Source organism: Vicia villosa, unplaced genomic scaffold (assembly GCF_029867415.1).
Source record: "Vicia villosa cultivar HV-30 ecotype Madison, WI unplaced genomic scaffold, Vvil1.0 ctg.000010F_1_1, whole genome shotgun sequence".
NCBI lineage: Eukaryota > Viridiplantae > Streptophyta > Magnoliopsida > Fabales > Fabaceae > Vicia > Vicia villosa.
The window spans coordinates 798,489-816,548 of record NW_026704940.1 but is presented as its reverse complement, the minus strand read 5'-3'; the positions used below and the strand labels follow the sequence as shown (position 1 = coordinate 816,548).

General features: G+C 33.8%; 1 protein-coding gene across 1 annotated transcript; it reads right to left on the bottom strand.

The window, feature by feature from the left end:
- Positions 1-1,143: 1,143 nt before the first annotated feature.
- On the bottom strand, positions 1,144-2,652 carry LOC131621688 (auxin-induced protein 22E-like). Its single transcript, XM_058892720.1, has 4 exons — positions 2,310-2,652; positions 2,017-2,216; positions 1,822-1,921; positions 1,144-1,727 (listed from the first exon to the last, which is right to left on the bottom strand). Exons 1-4 carry the CDS (start codon positions 2,543-2,545, stop codon positions 1,655-1,657), a joined length of 609 nt encoding a protein of 202 aa, XP_058748703.1. The 5' UTR covers positions 2,546-2,652; the 3' UTR covers positions 1,144-1,654.
- Between the last annotated feature and the right edge of the window lie 15,408 nt (positions 2,653-18,060).

Sequence of the window (18,060 nt, the reverse complement as noted above, 5' to 3'; positions counted from 1 at the left end):
AGTTTCTTTGAAGTGAGCATGTGATCGAGGCAAAGAACACAATAGTAACAGCGCTTGATCTTCATCATCGATCTTCACATCAATATTTTCAAGATCAAGAATCAGCTTGTTGAACATATCCAACTGCTCAGCCAATACTTTGTCTTCAATCATCTTGAATGAATACAAAGCTTGCTTCAGGTAGAGTCAATTTACCAGCGATTTGGTCATATACAAACTTTCAAGTTTCACCCATAACCCTGATGCCGTCGTCTCCTTTGATACCTGCCGGAGAACCTTATCACCAAGGCTCAACAAAATTGCGCTGTGTGCTTTCTCGATCATATTCGTCTTCTCCGTTGCCGTCAATTATGCATTCATGGCTGCCTCTCCCTTCAACGCTTCCAAACAACCCTGCTGAACCAGTAGGGCTTTCATCTTCAAGCGCCACAGACCGAAATCATTCACTCCGGTGAACTTTTCAATCTCATACTTTGTTGAAGGCATCTTATCCAATATCCACGCTCACCGCACCAATTTGTTGTGAATTCAATGCCAAGAACAAAGTATAAAACAAGGAAGAATAAAGGACAAAGAAGAAGAGGAGAACACAAATATTGGTTATAAATGCTATTCTTTTACTTTCTCTTTAAACAAGATTACAAGTTTACAAGAATAACAAATAACATCTCTCACCCTAAATTAGGATTTGCAGCTTTTTTAATGATGAGAGACTAGTATGCTATTTATAATAAAACCTAACATACTAACTAATGGGTTTTTTCCACAAGGCCCATTACACAAGCCAACTTAATAAACAAGCTAACTTAACAAATTAGGGTTTAAACACTAAAACCTAATTTAACATGCTAACAACCCTAGCATCTTCGACACAAGCATGTGAACAACCTTCGACTTCATGCTTAACTCTGTCGAACCAAGAAGCTACCCTTCGGCCATACTAGAGTTCGATCCAATATCTCACATAAAAATAATTAAAATATTAAATGATTCTTACCACTCTACATAAGTCCCACAAAAGACCTACCAATGCCAAATAATCGCATATCACATTTACCATTAAAATAAATAATTAAAGGTGTGCAAAATCATCTAAATAATTAGAATATATTGATGATAATTAATACCATATTAAAGCTATGATATGATTAATATCTGATTCATCTGGTTTTTATTGAGATAAAAATCAATAATTACAAGGGTAAAGTCTATCACATATTGAGGAGTTAGAAGATGGGTGAGTCCTAACAAATTCCTAATTAACTCAACCAATTCTAACTATATCTCTTAGGGCCAAATAGAATCAGCGAACTAAGTCTAGTTATTGCTCCAAAAGATACTTGTAATAAAGTTTAATTATACATATCATGCATACATTCAAAATAGCATTGACTTTAGAAGTTTCTAATAAAAGGCTTATATTAAGAAATCAGGCCTCAAAAGCAACCTCTAAAGAACTAAAATTCCGATTCTTGGCAGCTATGTTATTCACACTATTAGTGTATTGTGGGTGGTAGGATCAAGATCATATGTAGATTTTAAAATAAACCATCCGCATTCAAATCGTTTGGACCATCCGTTTTGTATGTTTAACTTCATAGGCTTCATGCATAGAATATGCATCATGGTCTTTGCTTTTGTTTATTTTAAATGGTCATAAACATGCCAACCCCTTTGCCTCTGATCCTTTCACTATCTTCAACCTCTTGCAGGAGGATATGAACATGCTGCAATCAATACAAATACACACATATTAATTAGTTTACTTCACAAAACACAAAATAAAAATTAAAAGAAGCTGATTAAATTATTGTAACTTACTTCCATGGAACATCTCCAACCAACATCCAATCACCATCCTTATCTTCATAAGTAGGAGCATGCTCAGATCCATTATACCCTTCTCTTTCTGAATATCCACCTGTTTCATTCATCACAAATTAATATTAATGATAGCAAAGTAATAAAAAAATTGACCAATTGATTATATATTGTTTATTCCTGCATGGTTCTTACCAATTGTGCACTTGAACAAATTTTCCAAAGCTTTGAGAAGTTCTGAATAGCTTTTGTAAACATTGAGATCTATCTTTCTCAAGTAAGGTGCACCAGCCATGCTCACTTTCACGTACGTTCCACTTCCATCTTCCACTTTCTTTTGTTGTAAACTGTTCTTCCTAAACGATCTAATTGGTGGCCATCCAACTACTTGCACCCTGCAATATCCATCAATTTTCATTCATTAATTATATAATCTCAAAAATCAACAAAAGTTTAATTATCCAATCCATATATTATTCACCACTTACTTTGAAGGTTGAACAGTGCATTGGTCATGATCACTTGTGGTTGAGGAACTAGAAGCATTGCAAATGGAAGACTCTTCAACACTTGTTTCTGGTGAAAAAGATCTCTTGTTGCTTCTAACAACAGATCCAATATTGCATGAATGTTTGTCTTGTTCATCATCGTTTCCAGGTAATCCCAACCTTAACTCTGTGTCCTTGTGATTAACAATCAAATCTGTTTCAATATAGCTTTCCATTTCTTGATAATTAACTGCTACGTCTTTATGAATTTCTTAGAGAATGAATGTGAGAGAGAATATGGAATGAGATAGGAAGAAAGATAGGTCTCTATTCAATTTTATAGTAACATATCTCTTATTCTTCTTGTGTGGAGGATAATAAACCGACCATGGCGTGTCACACGGGCTTCGTCACCGACCAATCAGCTATTGACAGGCAGTATTTATGGATATGGGGTCCACTTCACACGGTGTAACTGTCTGTCACATGTAGGACATGGAAGAGCATTTTGTTGAAGTTAGAGGGGACAACCAAGAAACAGATACAGTTGTTAATTATAGATGATGAATACAGTGAACAACCACTATGAACGGACGGCTCGGATTGATGGTGGAGGTTTTAGAAGTGAATTTAGAAACGTTGGATCACAAGGGATTTTCTTGGATAATGGAAATAGTGTTTAAGCATGTGATTGGTGAGGGTCCCACGTGGATGTTATTGATTGGATGGGGCATTAGCATGTGGATGTTGGTACGTGGGTACATGACATGTGAGATTTCATGTGCTTTGCTCACCACCTAACTCTTGCTTTCTCGTCTCTTTCTAAATGTTAATTAGATTTATAATATTATTAGTCATGTATTGTGTCTATTAGGAAGAATATAACACTCATTTGATTGTGTCTATTATTATGAAGAATATAACACTCATCTGAATTTGATGCATGTGCTGGTATGCTATGCAAATCGAATAAATCACTCTGTTTGGTTATACAATTACTTTTATTTTTATATAATATATAAATAAATAAATTTGTCATTCAGATTTGTGTAAGAAAGATTCGGATGATACGTGTTTATCAATAGACTTACTTGGGAACTTATAATGTATAAGCTCAAGTCTTCAAAAATGTTTCAGAATTCAGATATTGTATTTTTTTTTTAGTAAGGAAGAGATACTATATATAAAACGGAGAACAATGAGTTCTCCAACCCAATTACAAGAGGATACGGAAAAACTCGACAAAAAAGAAAATTACAAACCAGGTTTCAGAGGATATCAAACCCTAATATTGAAAAGAACCAAGTTTGAAAGAGATACCATGCAACGGAATTTCCATCACAGTACCTCATCATCTTCTAGGCACAAGGTTTTGTACATATTCACCATATACCGGCAAAACAACCTTGAGTTTGAAAATAAATCAAACCCTTATGACGGCATACCAATGCCTTCAACATAGTCCATCCTCCACTTCTAGGGACCATGTGCACATCACCGATCAACACATCTTCTCATCATCAACCTTCCTTGCTGAACCAGAAAGTATCTTACCAGGATCTCATCCAGAGATAGAACATGATGTCTGCTCTGATACCAATTGAAATTCTGGCGTAACAGATTCGGATGTCGTGAGAGATGTCGAGACATGTGATCTGTCAAAAACAATCAGCAAAGAATATACACAAAATTATGCCAAGCTGAAAGATAAAAGACACCAAAAATTGTTAACCCAGTTCGGTGAAATCACATCTACTCTAGGGGCATGCCAAGCCAGGAATGAAGTCCACTATCAGCAGTATTAATTCGGAGTTAAACTAGTCCCAAGCAACCCCTCACTTAATCCCTACCAATGACCCTTCTTCCTAGGTCCTCCCTAGATATGGAATATCTCCATCCCAATTTCAATCATCGCAACGATGTTGTACAGTTCTCCAGTCTCAGGAGTTGTAGCAACGACCTAATATACATCTCCTTTTAGTCCCAAATATCTAAAGTTTTGGAAGACATACTTCCATGACAATCCCTAGCCAAGAACCTTGACTATGACCACGAACCTGAAGTTACTTCAAAGCTTCCTCCAAGAAGAATACTCCTCTTGCCTACAGACTTCGAGGATCACATAGGTAACGTTCCCACAAGCCGGAAGGTTTACCTTGACAAACCCTAATGACTAAATCTTTTATGCTCAGTGGTTGTCTTCTTTTTCTAGGTTACAAAGTATTTTATTTATAACCTATACCCAACTGGATTTGGGCCTTCAATCACAACAAATTTGTTGTTCCACTATAGCAGTAACTTCTGCTACAATAATGGTCTTCAATCTGTTAGTTTCCAAGAATATCTCTATAATTAAAAACTATATAATCTTCAATATTCTAATTTGATTCGCCTGAATGATTCTTCAAATCTTCATATTGATTCTTCAGTCCTGTCATATAATATATCACGCCATTATTTGATTTGCACAATATCCCTGAATATTCGGCAATCTTCTGTTGTAATTAAATCACATAGATTTAATTCTTCACTTCAACTAGGCATGATTTCGTAACATCTCATGTGACATGTTATTCCAGATGTTGAATTGCTCCAACATAACATGTTCTATCATTCCAGTGAAATTCTTTGTTGTACATGTTGTTCTTATATATTTATGCATACAAGTTCTTTTTATTTGTTTTACAAAAATTAAGTCAACTCTAAAACCAGAGAACTAACAGACACCTAATGTGAGACGAAGGGAGTATATGATATATTAGAAAAAAATTATTAATGGTGTATTAGGAGGTAGCTTCTAAGGTGAGGGTTTAAATAAATCCCTCACCGGTGGACTATTTAAAAAACACCGTTAGATTTAATTGACGGGTTAGATTTATTTTTAAAAAATAGAAAACAATTGTATTATTCCACACACAATTTTAGTCCCCATCTTCTCCATTCATCTTTCCAACTTATATACAGACGGTTGCAGTTAGTAATGAAAAAAATATGAAAAAAATAATGTTTGCATTCATTGGAAAAGGGCATTGTTGAGGTTAATTATGTATCATCGTGTTAATATGGGTTTGCAATCTCATATATGAAAGGGCTAAAAAGTGAAAACATATGATTCATTAAGGAAGGGACTGCAAAAACGTCTTCTTACCTTTGTAGTTGAGACGAAGAACTGATAGAAAATTTGTAAAGTCAATGTAAGAATTTACAGGAATTAGGAACTGTTGTAAAAATTATAGATACATATCACATCACAATTTTTTCCTATTGTTTGAAATTGTTATTATGATTAAAACAATAAACTTGTTATAGCCATTTCCTGTACCTGCTATTGTTCAGGCAAAGAAACCTACTATCAACATAACTCCTCTTGTCTATACATTTGAATAAGTTGAAGAGAACAAATTATAAAAGGATGAAAATAGAACTGTTCTATTTCTATCTCTTTTTAATTGTGAACTAACACAAAGCATTTTCTGCATATGATTTTGAGAGATAAACGTAGAAGATAGAATTGAATTGTCTATGGAGGGATACAAATGTTTTCTATTTTTTTAAAATAAATCTGATCCATCAATTAAATCTAACGGTATTTTATTAATGTTCCACCGGTGAGGGATTTAAATGAACCCTCACCTTAGAAGTCACCGTATTAGGAATGTAAAGTGACTTATAATTTATAATAAATATTTTTGACAAAATGACTTATAATTTAAGACAGTAAGTAGTCATTTGAAATAAATAGAGGTGGTTAGAGTTTTTCCCCACCTGTTGGTTTTTTATTGGGCTATTTAAACACTTGGTTGTCAATTGGTTAAGCATTTAGCACTCCTTCCGTTTTTTACTATAAGTCGTTTTTGAAAAAAATAAGTTTAAATATAAGTCGTTTTACAATTCTAATAATATTTTTCTTACTATATTTTTAAATATATATTTTTTCAATTATATAAATTCATCTTTCACATATGATTAATATGAAGGATAATTTTGTAAATTTTTTTATAATTTTTCATTATTATACAATAATTAATTTTTTAAATATATATGAAAAGTTCAAAACAACTTATAATAAAATATGAAGGTAATATCATACTAGTGTTAAATATATCAATAATTTAGTTTCTTTTCATTTCTCCAGTACATCTGCCAGGTGTTAATAGAATGGAATATTTTTATAAAAGGCCTGTAATGATATCTAAGTCCCCACCCCAACGTGCACATGCTCGTTCTTTCCCATGTTAGTTTGTACCCCCTCGGTATGTTAACTCAACCAAATTTAGCAAATTCTATTTATTTTCCTAATCTTTTCTAACTAATTAATTACAGAAATAGAGAACCTTAATTATATTATCATATATTTTAGATTACATAGAAGAACAAATTAAATTTAACGGACTAAATTAAATTAAAGTTTTATTTTTAAATTAATTTAGTATTTAAAACAATGTTTTAAAAATTGGACTGATTATCAAATCGGTGAATATTGAATCACTGGTTCATTGGTGACATCAGTGGATTACTAGTCAAACCGCATGATTAAAACTAGATAATTTGGCTGAATAAATCAGTCTCTATAACAAAACTATACATTTATTAAATCAATCGAATCAAATGACTTAATCTCTAAAAATATCATGACACTTACAAAATTTCAAAATATTATAATTTCAATTATTCATTATTTAAATTTAAATTCTAAATATAATTATCACTCACAAATAAATAATAAAAAAATTAATTTTAAACCAGATCTAATTGCAAAAAAAACAGAAGAAGATTATTCTAAATAAATTTTAAATAAAGTTTTATTATATTATATTTTTATTTTTTAAAAAAATATAAAAATGGCATTGGTTTTCTCGAGAGAGAAAAAACATGCATTTGACTCGTTGATTTTCTAAAACTGCTAGTTCATTAATTTTTATCAATTTTCATCGATTCAATAACATATCTGATCCAACAATCAGATTAAATCAATGATCTTTCTGATTTTTTATTCAACCGATCTGAGCGTCGATTCAATTTGGTTTATAAAACAGTGGTTTGGAAGCATACTAGTGGCAACTAATTAATATTGACAATGAAATATTGAGAGGGCCTTGAGGCACACGTGGGTTGTGATGGAATTGGAGGCTTTTAAGTGTTAATGGAGGTGGGGAATGAAGGCTCAATAAGAGACTAGTGATTTATCCCCACTCCCACGCTCTCATTGTTTCATTGTTCCCCTTGATGTCAAAGTATTTCATGTGAATTGTTGATGGTTTAGGCCATACATTTGCTATGAGATTCTTTCAATGCTCCTACTTTTGAAATGTCATGACATATGAACAACTAATGTGAAAGTACTAGCACTAGTACAGACAATTAAGCAATAATGTTGTTTTAAGGGATGAATACGATAGTTCAACTCATTTAAATTAGTCGAGATAAGCGATATAAGAATTTGAAGAAGAAATTACTTTAAAATTTAAATAGATATAACCATAATACTTGAATTTACATACCATCAATCATCTTTTTTATTAGTTAAAAAATAAAAATAAAATTATCTCTTTTCTCCATTATCATAATCACTCCATAATTTTAATTAAAAACAAAATTAAATTTTAAATAAATTTAAATTTTCTCTTTTTTATTGGTTATTTTTAAAAATATAGATTTAAGTTTGTGTTCTCAAGACATAAACTACACCATGCATACACTATAAACCTTGACATTTGTCATCACATGTAACCTTCTATTTTGTCAAATTTATATTGGTCATGTGAAAATGCTTTAGCCACCAAGTAAGTAGTTGAGTTCTAAATATTTATTTATATTTTCATCTCCAATCTCCATACAACTCCATAAAAAAATTACAATATCCTTTTTATGCATGCCTATAAGATTTTTATCCAAACTCAGAAATTTCCAAATTGAAGGACAGGATACCAAAAGTTAAAATTATGGATTAATGTGGAAAGAGTTAATTACATGTACACACTGAATTTTATAAAAATCACATAGAGCTTGCATACATTTATACCAAATATATTCGTTCAGAAATGTATCTAATTTAGTTTTTTATGATTTGATGACACTCAAGGGTTTAAAAATTTGTCGCGGTTACATTAAGACTTTTGTAATTTCGATTGATATAAGTGTTGCGATATTTATTGCAGTCGTCGTGGTGTAAATTAACCATAATTTATTTTTTAACATATAAAACGGTAATAATTATATTAGTATCAGCATTTGTCGATAACATTTTATCACATCTGTTTTCACGGTCACTGACCATTCTTTTAAACCTTGATGACACCTATCAGATCCATTTCCATTACAACATATTTCTTCATTAATATATAAACTCACTGACATACACAAATTAAGCAATGCTCAAAAGGACAAATAAGTAAATCGAAACAGTTATCAATTGTTTTGAATCATTCATCACAATCAATGATCTTTAACAAGCTTATTTTTAATCCATTTGAAACTGCTACTAAAGGAGGATTTGAGCATAGCTTCCATAGTGTACATGATGTAGGATGCAACTCTTTTTCTTCTTTTAACCTTTGGGTTATTATCACTAAAACTAGCCAGAACATCTCTTGAACCATTGAAGATGTAAGATTTGGAATACTCATCCTCTAACCCAACCTTAATGTCTTGATACAATGTGTATTAGAGTTTGACCTAACTCATCCTTACAAAACCGGTTGGTAAGGTGATGAGTGTCATTCTATATAAACTATTTTAAAGCTGCATGATGTGTGTGATTTTTTTATTTTAGATCGCATTTCTTGATTTTTAGGGATTCGGAAGCACGAGTGTTTGGTGAGATCTGAATGATTTCTTGCACAATACCAAAGATGAACGGTGGAAACGGTAGTTTGAATACGAAACTTCCGAAGTTTGATGGAAAGAATTTGATTCGATGGTTAATGTGGATGCAAAGGAAGCGCAAAGAAACGCGGAATGAGAAATGAGGAAGAAGAAGCAGAAATCGTTGTTCTACATCCATCAATGCGTGGATGCGAATTTGTTTTAGAAGATCTTTGATTTGACGACGACAAAGGATGCGTTGGACACACAGGTACGATGATATGGAAGTGACGCATCAGTGAAGAATGTGAAGCTTTGGTCTTTACGTAAGTAGTATGAGTATTTCAACATGAAGAACAATGAGAAGTTACCTGAGTACATCTCCAGAGTGATTCTGATAACTAATGAGATGAAAGATTATGGAGAAACGCTCTCAGAACAAGTGATTATTGAGAAACTACTGCAATCACTTACTCCTCTGTTTGATTACATTGTTGTAGCTATTGAACATTCCAAGGATCTGAGCATCATGAGAATTGAAGAGTTGCAGAGCAGTCTAGAAGTACAAGAGTTATGTATAATTGAGAGAACCTCTAAGAGATGTATAGCAGACTCTGAAAGCGTCTTCTGGTAGGAAAAGTCAGAAGTCGTTTTGGTCAGAAGCCAAGAAGAGACACAATGGTTCTTAAAAGTCAAAAGCGTCCAACTCTAATGAGAAGAAACATCAGAAGGGAAGGGAGAAGCTCGACAAGAAGAAGATTCAATGCTGTTTTCGCCAGGTCTTTACCTTTTCGCCAGGATTGTGTCAAAATCAACTTGTTTATTTCAAATCTTTTCCTTAATGTTTTACTTGACACTTTATATCCTCTTGAGCATCAAAATTACAACTAACAAATTGCCCTCCAAAAATTTCTTTTTTGAACAAATGGATTACTACTGTGATGTTGTAGAATATTATCATTATCCCTATATTGTAGGAGTAATGTGGCAACCCAAAAGGTAATCGCTTCCTCAACCTCTCAAAAGTGTACATGCATTCCCACTAACTTTTCCATTTGTCTTTTCAAAGGAAACTGAAACAGTTTTTCCCTCTATAAAAGTCCAACTTCTTCATCATTCTGAACTTTTTCGTCCCTGAGCTCATAACCTCCATTTTACTTTTGTGTTTTTTCTTTAGAAACTAACTCAAACACATTTTTCACCTTCCAAACTTCATATCTCCAACAATGGCTATAATGCTTTCCTTTTAAGTAATTTTTGTTTTACTTACTTTCATGTTTTAATTACCTTATAATTTTTTCTACATTGCAGGAGAAGTGTGTTTGAGACATAAGAGATGCAGATATGATTAAGCTTAATTTTTGTGCTAGAGCATCAACTCGACTTTCTGACATGCTTAGACGTGCTAAACTTCATTGGAAAAAAATGATTCGCCCTCATTGGATAGTAAATGATGTATTTCAAGAACTACTTATATATTGTGATTCATATGCATTTAAGGAAAAACTGAAAAAGCAAAAAAATAAAAAATAAAACATCAGAAGTAGGTGGATGCAATCATGCAGTAGAAATTATTAATATCGCCCAACATGTTCATCAGATGGTAATTATAAATAATATTTTTTAAAATTATACTTCCATTCATTATTTATTTTTAATTTAAATTAATTATATTAATTAAACTAAGAAGAAATAAATAACCTCACTACTTAATGAACTTCATCGTAGGACTCATACCAAAAAAATCGACAAGTATGTTGATAATTGTACTAGAAAATACAGGTAAGCTGTTATTTTATATTTAATTTTTTTATTTAATTCTTTTATATAACTAAATTGTTTAAACTCTAAGAAACTCTATTTTATTTCATTCTTTTATATAACTAAATTGTTTAAACTCTAAGAAACTCTATTTTATTTAATTTTTTATGTATGTGTTGGAGGATTATCAGAGACAACTCTCTCATTTTCTAATTGAACATTTTGAAGTAGCTATTATGAGGGGCCAACCTCTTGAAGTAGTTGATCCAACTGTGTCACTTCATACTTGGAGTGATGTAAGTGGCAGGAAGAAAAATGAGAAACTTTATTATGTCGATTGGACCTTTGGTCTCTAACGACATAAAAGGTGATATAAATTTATATAGGAGAATTGCATATGGGGAAGGGTTGTCACGTCCATCATTATTAATCCTTGAAATGACATAAATAGTGAGACAATTAGCTCTAAACGAGAGGACGCGTTATAAAGCGTGAAATGCTGAAATGGAAGAAATGAGGAAGAAACAAATTGAGTTGGAGGAAGTCGTGGGAGTTTCACAAGATCATATGCACGAATATATGATCTCACAAAGGAACGAAACTTATGGTTCAGTGGGTGAAAACAATGATTTGGTGGATAAGGTGGAGTTGGCGGATTTGGTGCAATTGGTGGACAAAGAGCAATAAGCGAAAATGAAAAAAATAAGAGCCATGAAGATCATATGAGTGATATTCTCATAATTATTGAATATTTTTAATTTTTAAGTACTAATATTTGAATTTTATTAATTATTTTTAATATAATTTTTACAAAATTTTATTATATAATTTTTAATATAATTTTTACAAAATTTTCTTAAATGCAATGTGGCAATTTGAATCTACAAAATATGACACAAGCAATCCAAAAAATTTCTTCCATTGGAGATGCTCTTAAGATCTATTAAGAGTTTCACATCAGACAATATATGGTTTGTGCTTATAAGTGGGAGCAATCCTCATCCTATTAGCCGGTTTTATAGAGTTGCATTAGACTCAACCATAATCCTTAACATGGTATCAGAGTCTCGTTTAAAATTTGGTGGGCCACCTACTATTAGGTTTCCGCTATCGGATCACCCACTATTTATTTCCACGCTCCAATTATTTAGTCTTGGACATAAGAGAGTATGTTAAGAATCCTACGTTAATATATAGCGATATGTTTATAATACTTAATATCCAATCTAAGCCCAAACTTAATAAAATAGTTTATCTAAAAAATTCAATCCAAATTTTAAGTATTTAGAATCTCAATGTACATAAACCCTAGAGTTTAACGTATTGTCATTGTTGGATGTTACCTCTGACTTCTCACTTACATGTGTTTATGGAGTTAAAGTCAGATTTGGTCCCCCCAATTTATAATCTATGAATTACAGGCCATGAGTCACTTTGTATTTGGTTAATGAATGCATGTGTTCAAAGTACTGAGATACCTAATAGCTTACCGATATTCATTTGATAAGAGAAATTCCCTAGCTATATAGTAATAGCATGTTGCCTTCAATTGAAAACTAATAAAAATAAAAATTGCATGCATCATCATAAGTAATCAAAGAGACCAAACTATAACATAAAACTTTTTATTCAAGAAACAAAACAGGTGACATGCTGAATCTATATTTTTGTATCACCAAATTTACGATTTATGCATGTGATGTAATGAATCTAGCTAGCTAGTGTAGAACACAACCAGAGACATGTGCAGAACTGACACAAACCGATGAATATGTAGTAAAATATTAACAAAACAATACCAAATTAAGTTCAGATTCTATCTATCAATTAGATTTTCAATTTCGAGTTTGGTATTAATCTATAGAGAAAGAATTTAGAGGTGTGTACATGCACTTTTGGCAAGCATGGAAAGTGCTAATAATCTCAAATGTAATCACTAATTTATTAACGCATGATCCAAGAAAAGGAACAACTTTTTACACATTGAAAAAGAGGGTTACTTGTATTAATTATAGGTGTTTGCTAGTACCACTAAAATGCCAATAATCTCATATGTAATCATTAATTTCTTGATTAGTTTTTACTTTTTAGTGTGTATACTATTTCAGAGATAGAAAGAATCCTATTTCAGCCCTTAATGTCGAAGAAGATTGGCTTAAAGGGATACTCTTTTAAATTAGACTAGAGGTTGTTGGATATTTTATTTGTTATTGCCAACGATTGCACTTAAAAAATTCAAATTGTATTACTCAAGAGTCTCTATCTAAAGAGAAATTTATATCACTTAGTGTAGAGAAGCATTTTTTAGATTAAATTTTAATTTGCACCTAAAATAACCTTCACATTTAAACTATTATATATAATGCTATAATGTTCAAATTATTCCAAAAAAAAAAAATCAATAATTTAGTTGACAAAGGTATCATTTTAAATCCAATGGTTGCTTGTTTGATTTATACAATATATTGTTTATTCAGAATTCAATTGTTATTACCGTTAGTAAAATAAATTTATTCAAAAAGTGACCAAATGTGGGGATTCAGAACCCACACCTTTAGGACCGAATGGTGAATCCAATATAGTAATGTGTGCTTGCAGTTTATATAAATTATTATAGAAACATAAACTTTTAATTAAATAATATTTTGAAAATCTTTTATAAATTTTTTCCAGAACAATTTAAAGAACCAAATGTTGCTATACACTGTTTTGACGATATTGTTTTTCGTTCCCTTTATGATAATATATCTTTGCCAGCCTTTTCCTATCTCCAGGAGTTAGATTGATTAAGTTTACTATTTATTTTTTCTACCCTATATTTTTTCATTCTATTGTGTGACTTTGATTCCTAAAGTTAAGTCTCCTTTTTAATTGGGATATTTTAGATCGATTTCTTTAGTTGGACTTCTTCATAAGTTGGTTGCTAAATTACAGTTTGATAGATTTGAGATGGTCATGATGAAGCTTATTTTTCCTAATCAATCAATATTTCTTAAAGCAATGATGTTGGTAGATGGAGTGGTGGTTGTCATTAAAGTGATAGATTTTGCCAAGAGTTTGAAGAGAGATTGTATTATATGTAACTTGTACTTTCAAATACGTATGATACAGTTAGTTGATTTTTTTTTGGATTATATGCTTATCATCCACTTTAGGAATCCATTATTTGATTCTCTTGAGTCCCCTTGTTTTGTGAGAATTCATGGTGCGGCTGGTTAATGGTCCAATTTCTCTTTCAGTTTGAGGGTCTTAGTGGTTTAGTTTCTAGGGGGTTGAGCTTGGTATTTAGTCTAGATTTAGAGTGCAAACATCTGATTTTGTGGTTACTCGTCTTCAATTTGTAGATGACGCTCTTTTATTGGCAGATCCTACTGTTGAGAACTTGGGGAGTATTAAGGAAATCTTTAAGGAGTTTGAGTTACCTTTAGGCCTTAGGGTTAACTTCTTCAAAAGCGGAGTTATTGGGATCAATGTGGATCTTTTTTGGCCTCTGCTGGTGACTTCCTCTACTGTAGGACTGAAACCCTCTCGTTTAAATATCTTGACCTCTTAGTAAGGGCCAACCATAGGGCGGATTCTACCTGGATTTACCGGGCTTCACAACGAGCGTCAAATGTAATTGAAAAAAATACACTATCTATTACCTCGCCTTTGTAGGAAAAATGAGGCTTCGTTTGTACCTATATTCAAGCATCATTAATTTTGTTTTCATGATCTTGGTTTGTTACGTCGTTATTGTCATTTACTGTCTTGTCTTTTTGTTAGAGTATATGTAACCTATATCAAAAAGAGGAATGTTATACTTACATTTAAAACTTACACCTCAAACCTACACCGTATATATTATGTGAGAGTATGATACAATTAAATGGATGCACAAATTTCTAGGTGGAAATAAAATATTATAAAAAATTAAAAAACTGTATAAAATACGGTGTAGTGTCATATTTTTGTATAAAATTAGCATTCTTGATATCAAAAATCATTATATGAGTCATAGTTTAGTGAGCAAAGTTAGGGCAACTTCTTGATCTAGAGTCGGGCGACTTCTCTTAACTTAATGAATTCGCCAAAAGCGTTATGTGGCGAGCTACTGTGTATGACATGTGCTTTACCTCTCTAATAAATTCTTAGTTATACCTTCCTCTCCTAAGAATGATGGATTAGAGTCAAATTGATGTATTTTATAAAACATGATATTTAAATTATATCTATTGATTCTGCCTTTTATATTGCTTTTGGAAGAAAAGAGAAGGTTGTAAAATTCTTTTTAAATACAATAAATATTTAAACATAATTAAAATATTCTTTTTTGAAACATGGATGTGGTCAACTCAACCCGAACTTAGTTGGTGTTATCCTTTCTGAACCTAAACCTAATTAAACCGTTTATCTAGAAAATTCAATCCAAATCTCAAGTATTTGTGTGGTTCACATGTTAAGTTAAAACTGGTCCAAACCAACTCTTTTTTTTTTGACATGGAAACAGATTGATTCATTCAAATTGGGGGCCAGAAAAGCCAGAAACAACAGAGTTTGCAACAACAGAATTTGCATCCGGAACACAGTCAAGCCATGTCCTGGAGTCATACAACTTACCTAATAAAACCATATTATGAGCATCATAGTTATCCTCCCTAGGAATGAACAAAACAGAACTAAAAGAAAACCTACTTAAGAACATCCTACAGTCCGCCGCAATAGGCTCGAGAAACACGTCACTATCAATGCCATTAATGCAATCAACGACAGATAACGCATCGGAGTAAAAGATAGCCTTCTTCAGATTCAGGTCCAAGGCAATTTTCATGCACCATCTTAGCGCTAGCAGTTCTGCCATACTAGGGTTCACCTCCACATTTTCCACATTGCTAGCAGCCAGGATGACCTCTCTGCCATGGTTTTTGAAAACGCAACCGAAAACTGCCTTCCCTTCCCTATTGATCCCTGCATCAACTTGAACCAGGTGGACATCCGTGGGCCAAGAAGTGTTGTGATGATGGCTAGGAGTATATCTCCTCTTGTTACTACCAGGGCAAAATCTGTTGAATTCTTGTACACTCTCAAAAGCGTCAGCTGCCACTGCTATCGGACAACACGTTTTGCCATGAAAGACCGTCAAATTCCTAGCAGCCCAAAGCTTGTAGAGGCACGCACAAATAATCTGAATGCTGTCAGCATCCCCACACTCCAACACAGTCTGTAGCCAATCATTGACGCTCACATTCAACGGTATACGGTAACTTAAAACAGAGGCAAAGAGGACTTGTTTTGCAAACACACATTCCATCAGCAGATGTTGAACAGATTCGGAACCGGAAGAACAGAAGGGGCAAATAGAGTCAATAGGCATACCTTTTTTAACGAGATTACCTCTCGAAGGTAGAATGTTCTTTGCAACACGCCATAAGAAGTTCCGCTGCCGGCCAGAGATAGGAGCCTTCCATATAAGGGGCCAAAGCTTTTTGTCAGCAGGAGAGGAAGGCCCCGGGAGCAAAGAATCTTTGTGCGCACGCGACGCGTGGTAAGCCGTCTTGACCGAAAACTCACCATTTTTCTCAAACTGCCAGACCATCTTATCCCCATCAGGCTGCACAGAAAGAGGAATGCTCATGATCTTCACTGCGTCATCAGAATTGAACAACCTTTGGATATCCTCAACCTTCCAGCACCTGTTGTCCCTATCAATGATGTCACACACCCTGGTAGATTCCTCCACACTATTCCCACCTGATTGAACTTTGAATCTTGTATTCTTTGGGATCCAGCTATCCTTTAAGATGTTCACTTTTTCCCCATTTCCAATTCTCCAGCATGCACCCCGTTGAACCACATCTCTAGCACCTATGATACTACGCCACACATAGCTTGGCTGGTATCCTATGCCACAATTGTCAATGGAACACTTTGGAAAATATCTTCCCTTGAGCACCTTTCCAACCAGGGAGTTCTCTTGACTCAGCAGCCTCCAATAATGTTTCCCAAGGAGGCTGGAGTTGAAATCGCAAATGCTCCTAAATCCCAAACCCCCATCAGCCTTTGCCTTCGCCAGTTTGTCCCAGCTTAGCCAATGCAATTTCCTTTCTCCTTGCTTCGACCCCCACCAGAACCTAGCAATCATGCCTTCAATCTCACGGCAAACAGAATCCGGAAGCTTGTAGCAACTCATCACGTACGTAGGGATCGCTTGAGCAACGGCCTTGATAAGGATTTCTCTACCAGCAGACGAAAGGAATTTCTCCTTCCACCCCTTGATCTTCTTCCACACCCGCTCCACCACCATAGCAAAGATGACTTTCTTCGATCTACCAAACATGATGGGCAGCCCCAGGTACCTAGAATGAGAGGAGACAGCGTTGACTCCCAGACAGTTGCAAATCGATTCTCTCGCATTTTCATCCACATTCCTACTAAAGGAGACTTCTGACTTCTCAAAACTAACAACCTGTCCTGATGCTTCCTCATAAACTCTCAGAATATCCTTGATCCGTATGGCTTCTTTCACATTAGCACGCGCGAACAATAGGCTATCGTCCGCAAAGAATAAGTGGGTGATTGTTGGAGAATTTCTAGCAATTTTCACCCCATGGATCTCCTTCTCCATCGCCGCTTTCTTCAATAAACCTGAAAAGACATTAGCACACATTATAAAAAGATAGGGTGAGAGGGGATCTCCTTGTCGAAGACCCCTCTCCGGAGTGAAGCTCTTGCTGGGGACACCATTCACTAGGATTTTATAGGAGACCGAGCTGATACATCTTTCAATTAGAGATACCATCGCCGGCGGAAAGCCCATAGCAGTTAGAACCTCGACAATAAAGCTCCATTCAAGTCTATCGTACGCTTTCGACATGTCCAGTTTAAGGGCCATGACGCCCTTCTTCCCTTTAACCTTCTTCTTTAGCCAATGGAAACACTCCATTGCTATAAGAGCATTATCCATGATCAGCCTATCCTTTACAAACGCACTTTGCTCTTCGTCTATGATTTCTGGAAGGATTTCCTTTAATCTGTTAGCAATCACCTTAGTAACCAGCTTCATGACCACATTACATAAGCTAATAGGCCGAAAATCTTGAGGTTTAGCGGGGTTTTTACACTTCGGAATAAGAACAATATGGGTGTTGTTGATAATCCCCGGATGCTTTTGATTGTTAAGAATATCCAATACAAGCTTACAGACCTC

Excerpts from the sequence above, each read along its gene's own strand:
- LOC131621688 (XM_058892720.1), bottom strand. The coding sequence starts at position 2,545 with ATGGAAAGCTATATTGAAACAGATTTGATTGTTAATCACAAGGACACA. Across the intron at positions 2,217-2,309 it reads TGCACTGTTCAACCTTCAAA|GGTGCAAGTAGTTGGATGGC; the intron begins GTAAGTGGTGAA and ends TGGATATTGCAG. Across the intron at positions 1,728-1,821 it reads GTTGGAGATGTTCCATGGAA|CATGTTCATATCCTCCTGCA; the intron begins GTAAGTTACAAT and ends TATTGATTGCAG.